Source organism: Microtus ochrogaster, linkage group LG3 (genome assembly GCF_000317375.1).
Source record: "Microtus ochrogaster isolate Prairie Vole_2 linkage group LG3, MicOch1.0, whole genome shotgun sequence".
In the NCBI taxonomy this organism is placed as follows: domain Eukaryota; kingdom Metazoa; phylum Chordata; class Mammalia; order Rodentia; family Cricetidae; genus Microtus; species Microtus ochrogaster.
Genome location: NC_022029.1, coordinates 42,084,692 through 42,094,568, shown reverse-complemented (window position 1 = coordinate 42,094,568; position 9,877 = coordinate 42,084,692). Strand labels below are relative to the sequence as shown.

At 45.2% G+C, this 9,877-nt stretch overlaps 1 protein-coding gene across 1 annotated transcript in view; it reads left to right on the top strand.

Moving 5' to 3' along the window:
• Nucleotides 1-5,883, top strand: part of Gars (glycyl-tRNA synthetase) — a 41,690-nt gene extending 35,807 nt beyond the window's left edge. The window contains exons 14-17 of the mRNA XM_005360813.2: nucleotides 693-802; nucleotides 3,097-3,190; nucleotides 4,337-4,527; nucleotides 5,609-5,883. Coding sequence (XP_005360870.1) covers nucleotides 693-802; nucleotides 3,097-3,190; nucleotides 4,337-4,527; nucleotides 5,609-5,734 — 521 coding nt within the window. The 3' untranslated portion in view covers nucleotides 5,735-5,883. The remainder of the gene's footprint in view (nucleotides 1-692; nucleotides 803-3,096; nucleotides 3,191-4,336; nucleotides 4,528-5,608) is intronic.
• Nucleotides 5,884-9,877: the final 3,994 nt, after the last annotated feature.

Here is a 9,877-nt window from a genome sequence, read left to right as displayed (position 1 = left end):
GCCTTGGGCTCCTGGGAGCCACTCTAGGTTCAAGTCTCTTGCCAACCCTAAGGTGGCTCCCTTAACTAAGAATTGTGCTTACGTGCTCCCCTATCCAACATTCCTTTATCCCAATCATCCTGATTCCCCAGGATACCCCCATCTTCCCCTTCTCACTTTTCTCTCCCCATCTCCCCTTACCCCCATCCCACCCCACCCCCAAGATCCCAATTTTCTCCCCGGCAATTTTGTCTACTTCCTATAGCCAAGAGGATAACTATATGTTTTTCCTTGGGTATGTATATGTTTTTGCCTGCATGTATGTCTGGATACTACATGTATGCCTGGAAACCAGAAGAGGCTTCAGATTGCCTAGAACTGGAGTTATAGACAGTTGTGAGCCATCTCTCTAGTCCTCAGTAGTTGATTTCACAAAATCTTAATGCAGGCTCCTAGAAAGGCAAAGCCAGAGGTAAAGTAGAGAGCTCAGCTGCTCCTGGAACTCAGGCTTCATTTCTGTATGTGAATAAAGTCTTAAGCTGGTTCACAAATGCTTTAACTCTAACTTTCTCTTCCAAGGGATCGTGTTTCTTATCAGCACATAGTTCTTGTGAGTGCATTCTCCATCCTGCTATACAGAGTTCCAGGCTCTGGTTTGCATCATGTGGTTTGCATAATGAGAGAATATTACTGAATTATCGCCTCTTTTGCAGTGGAAGAAGTTGTTCCGAGTGTAATTGAGCCCTCCTTTGGCCTGGGCAGGATCATGTATACCATATTGGAACATACATTCCATGTCCGAGAGGGAGATGAGCAGAGAACGGTAAGCTGCCCCCGGGATGAGCTCTTCTTAGCTGTGATGTGTGCGGGGAACTGTCGCACTAGGTTCTAGTCTAGCAAACTCATAGTTTAAGGCTGCGACCCAGGCATCTTTGCAATGTTAAGTTTTATTTTCCTTTAATAACTCTCCCAACACACACACACACACACACACACACACACACACACACACACACACACACACCGTAATTCCAGTGTGTTCCAGCATGTTCAGCTGACAGATCTTAGAGTGGGCAGCAGCATCTGGGCATCTGGGATGGAGCTTTTCTGGCCTTGAAGTGCTGAAGAAGTTGGAGTTGTACCTTCACCTTCTCTCTTCCCTTGATGATCCTGTGTCTCGGCTCCACTCTGTCTCCTTGGCCCGGGAGCCTTTGCCTTTGTGATCTCAGTCTTTCTAGAAGGTATATTCCTGTAGCTTCTAGCAGATCTCCAGGAGGATAGTCAAAAAGCTAGCTAGAAAAAAAGAGAGGTTCTGTCTATATGATACTAATTAAAGAAACAGTCTCATTTACCTGCAGTCGGACCCATACATAGTTCATTGGGTGTCAACCCTCAGTTCTTTGCGAAGCACTGAACCTTGAAGAATGAACTAGTGAATTCTAGATGCCTTCTAGAAAGTCTGACATACTATTTTACTATGTAGCTAATAAAGTTGCCTTTTTGGCCAGATGGTGATGGTGAACACTTTGAGTCCTCTTACTCAGGAGGTAGAGGAAGGCAAATCACTGTGAGTTTGGGGCCAGCCTGTTCTAAAAATTGTGTTCCAGGACAGCCTGGACTATCAAACAGAGAAACCCTGTCTCAAAAAACTACTGACAACAATAAACCCCCTAAAAGTAACAACAACAAAATATTGCCCGTTTTTAATCTCTGTAAAGTGTGTCTTCATTCTCTGTGTGAGGGAGCAGCTGACCTTCTTTTGGCAGACAGGAGTAGCTGGCCCAGACAGTAGGTATGCCCATGCAGACGACACTTTCCAGGGAGTGATGATGTGCATACCTAAAGGTGTTTTTTCAGACGGCAATTTTGCTTCATGTTTTTCCTGCTTATTTTTCTAATAGAAAGGTTTTTAGTTTTTAAGAAAAAAAATCTTTTGGCTGTTTCTTTGAATTGAACAATATTGATATAACTAGAGCTTTAATAGACATTTCATAAACGCTAAACAAGAATAAATTAGTCACACTGTTATGAATTGCATAGAGTCCCTTCATGAAGAAAGATTTGATTAGGCTGTGGGAAGCCAAAAATGTTTCTGAATTATTAGCACCCATTTACTTAATCCACTTGCCTACAGATTTGGTGTAAAACATTTCTACTGAAAATTTTAAAAAGTATTTCTGTAAAGGCAAGTTCCTTTTTCTCATGTGAAGTAGAATTACAAGCCGGAGGGAGTTGGGTTCTGTGATGTGGGCCTTAGTGTTGCTGGAGCACAAGGGACCCTTAAGGCAGGATATTTGTCATTGCCACCTTAATTAGGCTTAAGGAGTAGTTAAGCTTTGAGAGGAGCCTAGCCTGGACTCTGTCACTCAGTGGTTTAATGGGACAGATCCATTGTCAGGTTGCATGTTCTTGTGTCAAATGAACCTTTTGTACAAGCACTATTTAAGAACCACCTTTAGCTCTCATCTCCAACCCTAAATGGCCAGCTGGTTTGCCTGCTGCAAAACATCTGCTGTCTGATTCTGAGTTCTCATTCACGTACAGTGTAGGGTTGAACAATTATTTCCTGGAGGCTGACAGAACACCTTTTATTTTCTTGTTTAAATTTTTTTGGGGGTGGGGTACAGTAGCTCTGTTTGAGATAATTAAAATTTTCGGTTGTACTTGGTCTCAAAGGCCTGTGGACTCTTCTTTAAAGAACTGGGGGTTGGGGTTTTGGCACTGCCATGTGTTGTTTAATTCTCAGGGGGGTGCTTCAGGTGATCCTCAGAAAGGTAAGGCTTTCTTTGATGTAGATCCCCACATTGACCACTGTGCACACTTTCAGAATGCTTCTACATTGTTGAGTTTTAATACTGTGAGCTCAGCAGTGTGGGCAGTAGACGCCCGTTCTTAAAAGAAGCAGAAACTGTTTAGAGAATCCACAGGCTGGGCCGAGTGCAGACTGAAGTTCTCCTCCTGTTGTCCCTTTTGTCACATGGCTGTCATCCCTAGTGTTCTGGGCATCTGATGGCGAAGTGGTCTGAGTTACCTACTGAGTATAACTACTTGTACTTTGGGATGTTTACAATTCTTTATAAACTAACATTGGAATTTCTTTCTTTTTAAACCATCTAGTTCTTCAGTTTCCCTGCTGTGGTTGCTCCATTCAAATGTTCTGTCCTTCCGCTGAGCCAAAATCAAGAGTTCATGCCATTTGTCAAGGAATTATGTAAGCAAATCCAGTTGGGCAATCTCCATGGGAGCATGGTCAGCAGACTCAGTTTTACAGAATGTGTTATCTGTTTCAGGAAAAGCATAGATTGACTGTGTAAATGTGACTTCAGCCTCTGCTCTTACACTTGCGCAGCTGTTTTAGCATTGGGTGAGCCTGGAGCCCGGAGTCAGAGTTAAGGTTCTTTGCTGTCCTTGTTGACTCTGTGGAATGTGGCACCTACTGGATCTCCAGCCACTGAGTCTACAGCACTGGAAGGGATCCCTGGAGTGCCAGCCCCCTTCTGAGTTGGGAAGTGGGGAGGCTGCCTGAGTGTAACATGAGGGCCTACTCGTTGGGGTATCTATCCTGCCCAGTACCTTGCATCCGGCAAGCCCCAAAGAAAATCACACAGAGATCTCCATAAGTTATAAAACTGGTTGGCCCATTAGCTCAGTCTTCATATTAGCTCTTGTAGCTTATATTAACCCATTATTCTTATCTATGTTAGCCACAATTCTGTAACATGAGGGCCTGCTCGTTGGGTTATCTGTCCCGCCTGGTACCCTACAGCCAGCAAGCCTTAAAGAAAGTCAAGCAGAGATCTCCATAAGTTATAAAACTGGTTGGCCCATTAGCTCAGTCTTCTTATTAGCTCTTGTAGCTTATATTAACCCATTATTCTTATCTATGTTAGCCACATGGCTCGGTACCTTTCTCAGCAGGGCAGTTTACATGTTGCTGCTTCGGTGGGGTGGGCTGGGCTGGACTGGGAGGAATGGGCTTTCTCCTTCCTAGCATTCTCCTGTTCTCTTCGCCCCACCTCTACTTCCTGTCTGGTTGACCCGCCTATACTTCCTTCCTGGCCAATCAGCGGTTATTTAAAACATGATTGACAGAATGCAGACAATTCTCCCGCACCACCTGAGCAGCTCAGGACTGTGCGCTTACCTTAGCACCTGTCCAGTTCTCCTTCCCATGTAGCTCCGTGAAGTGCAGATAGCAGTGACTGTCTGGGCTCCGGAAGGGACTTTGTCAACATCCATGCAACTGAGACTTGCTGCTCCTTGTCTCAGGGTCCTCTGTGTTTCCTGAGCTTCTAAATTTATATTCAGACCTGAGTTTCTGCATTGTTTCACTCTTACCTCACTTTGTTTTGGATAGCGGAAGCCCTGACCAGAAATGGCGTGTCTCATAAAGTAGATGATTCCTCTGGGTCCATTGGAAGGCGCTATGCAAGGACTGATGAGATTGGAGTGGCTTTTGGCATCACCATTGACTTTGACACAGTGAACAAGACCCCCCACACTGCAACGCTGAGGGACCGAGACTCCATGCGACAGATAAGAGCAGAGGTGAGTGGTGTTTTTTTTGACATTCATCTTAGACATGTGCATAACCTCCTACTTGCTTGAATTAGACTTTGATGTATTTATATTCCTGGCCCTTTTTTTTTTTTGTAATATTAATGATGAGTTTGTATCAGAGAAAGCCTGGATTCCCAAAACTGTTTGGTTTAATTATGAAAATACCCATTAGCACTTGTCTAATATTGTATAGACATTTGGATTGCTCTGGGCTCCTTCTCCAGCAGTTTGTTTTTATGGTTGATTGTTTATTGGACAAGAGAAATGTCATCCCATGAGGCTGTTGCCATAGTTTTATTGGCAAGCTTTGGGGACTTAGACATTTTTACCATTATACTTCTATAGAAACATAAAAATGTGTGTATAAACTTTGTTAGTCCATTGGAAATGGAATATTTCTGTGATTTTATGTAAAGAGAAGGTAATAATGGGGTGGAACAAGCACAGAAGGCTTGGCTGAGTGGTAGAAGGGGCTGGAGGGGACACTGCTATTGGTAATTGCCTAAGTTTCCTGGCTGCTCTGGACGGCAATTCTCGGCAGCTGTGGCTCTCAAAGAGTATGAGCCCCAGAGCAGCCTCAACACCAGCATCTCCTGGGAACTTGTCCGAGCTGCAAGATCTGTACCCCGAACCTGCCAGCCCATTAGTCAGTAGGAGGGGGAAGGGCTGCAGAAGGGTCTACCAACCAGGCTCTCCCAACTTTGTAAACCACTGCTGGTGGCCACCACCACGTGCAGAGGCTGGGCAGCTAATTCTGCTGCACTTCATAGACTTGATTAGCTACAGGAGTTAGTTTACCAGGTGTGGAATAACTTAAAACAGAGCTGCAGAATAGGACCGGAAGCTTTGTGGCAATGCTGAGCCGGCAGGGGAACTGGTAGGCTTAGTGGGCTTGAGAACAAAGACCCCAGCCTAGGAAGGGGTGAGCATAATTAAGAACACCAACGCAGCTTTAAAGGGACTTCATCATTACACAGAGAGCATTTGTGCTCTGCACTGTGTGTAAGGGTTCCTGAATTCAAGGCAAACGTGAAGTAGGCTAATGCTTGCCTTTGTTTTCTCTCCCCAGGTCTCTGAATTGCCTGGTGTGGTCCGTGATCTGGCCAAGGGCAGCATCACTTGGGCTGATGTGGAGGCCAGGTATCCCCTCTTTGAAGGGCAAGAGACTGGCAAAAAAGAGACACTAGAGGAGTGAGACCAGCTGGCACCTCGTGATGACTGTGCTAATGAATAACTCACCATGTCCACTACACAAGAATTGTGATTGCTTCCATGGACTGTATTTTTCGTCAGTGGCGGCTTGATTTTACCCTCGCAATTAAAGTTAAAGGAATTCTGAACAAATTTATAATCCATTTTTTTATGTTTCTTTTTTTTTTTTAAGCAAAGACATTTCTCTTACACATTTATTTGGTTAGGTGTGCTGATGTTTAACATGGTACATCTTTTAAAATTAAGTTTTATTGGAGTAAATTTATAGACTGCAAATTATTTCAAGTGTACAATTTAGTGTTTTTTTGTTTTGTTTTGTTTTGTTTTGTTTGGTTTTTCGAGACAGGGTTTCTTTGTGGCTTTGGAGCCTGTCCTGGAACTAGCTCTGTAGACCAGGCTGGTCTCGAACGAATTTAGTGTTCTTAATGAGTTAAACAGCCACAGTCCAACTTTAGAACATTTATACCCCAAGGACTTCTCACACCCATTTTTCATAAGCCTCCATTGCCTCCTCAGCTCCCAGCAGGCATTAATCTGCATCTGTGGATGAGCAAGTGATGCCCTGTTCCAAAGAGACAGCTGTCTCCAGGCACTTGGTGGCTTCTGGGAAAGACCGAGTGGATGGGAAGGTGGTGTTGGCGTAGGGTGGGTTTCTGCCTACTCTGCAATCTCAGTTCCTAGCTTCCTGTGAGTCCTGGAAGTCATTGGTTTCTTGAGGCTGGAGGAGCCCCAGCTCGGTTGCCTGGCTCGGCAGTTCCCAATGTCTGGATCCTGGATTTGTAATTTAGTCTTTGTTTTCAAAAAGTTTTGCTACTCGTGCATTTTTGTTTAGGACACTGAGATGTCACATATTTACCTAAGGAACAAATACGTTTAAGGAAGAAGCGGTTTGTAGAATTAAGGCCTTGTCTGACTCCCAGCTCTGGCCCATGCAGGTCTAGGACCGCTGGCCTCTGGAGAGTCCCCAGTCTTCTCTCACCACCCTTGCTATGATGCTGCAGGTGGCAGGGACTCAGCAAAGATCTTGGGTTAGTATTAGTTTTCTGAGCTGGGACTGGAGCTGGTGATTGTGTACTGAGCTGTACCCCCCAGCCCGCCCTTAGCATTGAAGTCATGAGCAGACCTTGCTGGGAAGAAACCTTTTACCGAGGCTGATTTGTCTTCTGTCTGCTTTTGTGAGCTCCTGTTATTACACTAGAATGAACTATACTCCAATGAACTACTCATTCTCCAGGATCCCTCTTGCCTCATGGTCTTTATCCTCCAGCATCTCCCCTTCCTTCTTCCTGTGTACTTCTCTTTTCAGCCGATTTCACCATAACAAAACAGCTCAGACTGATGAGGTCGTTAATACACGAAGATATATTAACCGCATCGTAGGATTTGCCTTCCTTGCACCATAAAGGGATTTCAGCTGAAGTTTTCTTCTCAGTTGGACCCTAGAGTTAGTCTGCACGTGATCGGCAAGCCCACCATTCCCCGCTCTACCTCTAGCTGTCTCTGTGCCATCCTCCCCAGAGAAGGCGTGCCTTCTCCAAGAAAATGATCGTCGTGCGCCCCCCTCCCCTTCGTGAGCACCATGGGCAATAGCACAAGTGTGCAGAGAGCTGTGTTCTAAGTGAAAAGGCCTTTGCACGCTCATTTCTGCTCATACTTAGTGGTGGGTTAAAGCTCACATATTTCTGCCTCGATGCCCTGTAAGTCTTTTTTAGATTTGAAGAAAAATATTTTATTTAAAATCTGTATCAAGTGGCAAGCTATACTTAGTTAAATTAGTCTGGCTCAGAAGTCCTCCTTCCCATGATGAGGTGGCTCAGACTGAGTGCTTCCAGGAAACTTAAAGAACACTGGAGAAGAGTTCTTTACAGCTTAGGTTAGGCTTCAGGATGCTTGACCAGGCATGACGTAGAGTTATGTCTAGAGCGTGTGCCTGGCTTCTGCAGGAGGAGGGACACCTTAACTTCTAAAAACCACAGTAGCAAAGCATTGAATATAGAGGGGCATTCCAGAAATGGACTCGCCAGCAAGTTAGAAAAACAGACAGATCTCAGTACCATTGGTGTTTTGTTCTCAATGATAACAAGGTCACTCCAGCATGTTTCATTGGCCAGTGTAATCTCAGTGAGTAGGGCTTTGTAGAGCATGCCTGAGGATCGGATGCCCAGGAGAAAAGTCCCAGTTACCTTTGCTGTATTAGTGGCTGCCTGGGATGAGCTTATTGTGATCAGGTTTCCCTGGTCATGGGGGTGATGGTGGGACTAGCGTGCAGCCATTTTGAAAGCATTGCTTACCACATAGCTTGCACCCTCATTGTTGAAAATCTATGTTTCAAGCAGGTGTTTGTGACATTTGGCCCACATGGACATGAAATTGAATTGAAGATTCAGTAAATGAATGAATAATCGTGCCCTGTCTCAAAATCCACCTCCTGTTGCTTATGCAATAAGTCTTGGTTATGGGGCTGCCTCTAGGCTGTAATCGTGTTAGGAGCATGTGGATGGACTAATGTCTTCTCTGGAAATTAGGATGCTAGCTTCAGAGCTTTGCCAGTGTTTGCCCGAGATGAGCACCCTGCAGCCCCACCCTCCTACCCACAAGCCCCTTCCCCAGGTGGACACGCTAAAGAATGTGTCTTTTTAACTCCATTGTCTCTGGTTGCAGTGCTCAACCCCTGCTAAGTATTGAACACCTTGAACTTGAAACATACTCCCTTCTGAGCCCCACCTCTCCCCACTAGGAAGTTTCTCTAGGGTGGGTTTTGGGTGTCAGTATTTGAGGGCATTCTTAGGAGAGCTACTTCATATTACTGTTGGTGCTCTGGGGAACCTTGCGTTGGGAAGGAAAGGCTCCTGGCAAGGGTCTTTGAAACTAAACTTTAAAAGGACCTAGTGGGCTGAGGGGCGGAATAAACAGTGGGGTTTTAGATTCCCTGAGAGCCTTTTGGAGCCTCTCCTTGCTGCGTTGGAATGGTGCAGTCAAAGAAGAGTGCTGGAAGGAGATCTGGGCCCCAAGCCTCGAGCACTGCAGCTCCCCTTCAAAAGTCTCATGCCTGTCACAGACCGGGAAGAGGAGCCCAGCTCTCAACACCGGACTTGGCGCTGAAGGGAGTTAGGTCTTAAAACTCAATCACTGGCAATTAGCTCTACAGCAGTTATGCTAACTAAAACAATTTAGGCTAATTAAGACAGTTTTTGGCTCATCAAAACTCTCCGCTCTGCATCCAAGTGCATTAATTGATAGTGAGATTAAGTAGAATGAAATTGTAGCAGGGTGGGGGCAGACCTTCACTGAAAAGCATTAAAAATGAAGAAATTTGAACCTAATCTTATTATTTGGGGGCCTGCCATTCTGACGCAAGTTTGCGAACTCATGTGTTCCAGCAACCCGTTCTCAGTAATGACTCTCCTGCCTCAAGACCTTTGACCCACCTGTACCCCAGATACAGAACTAGGCCCCCTTCTCACTGCCTCAGCCACCAATCTGTCTTGCTGCCATCGGGTGTGCGCATTGGTGTTTGGGGGCAAGAGTTGTGTGAAATTCTTGCCACTTTACAGTCTGTGTCACACCCAGTAGCTAAAGTGGTCCCATTCTACCCTTAAACTCGGTGGCTTTTTTTGTCCCTCTGGGAGGAACACTGCAGACTTCACCCTCCCTAGCCCACCACTGCTCTCCCACTGGCCCTTTCCTACTGCCCAGCACCCCACACCTTTTTTCTGCTGTCACCACTACTGGGGTTTTCAACTCACCCAAAGGACCAAAGAAATCAAAAGGAGAAGTAATACACCGTAAGTCTGATGCTAAATCACACACCTCAACCTTGGTTAGAATTCAATTTTCCACCCAGCAGAAGGCCGGAAGCCACTAAGACAGATTATCAAACTTAGTGGAGACGACTTTTAAGGAAAATGAAATCTCAACTCCTCTGAAATCCCTAGCTGGAGAAACTTCAGCTGATATTATGAACTGTAAACCATCTTTCGGCTGATGCCAAGTACATTATGGTACTAGCAAGCCATTTTTAAAAATCAGCTCAAAATTAGGGTAGTAAATGTAAGTAAATGTGTACTCTGAGAAGAGAAAGTCGTGCGCCCAGAAGAGGCAGATTATCTGTAACCAGGTCTGGCTG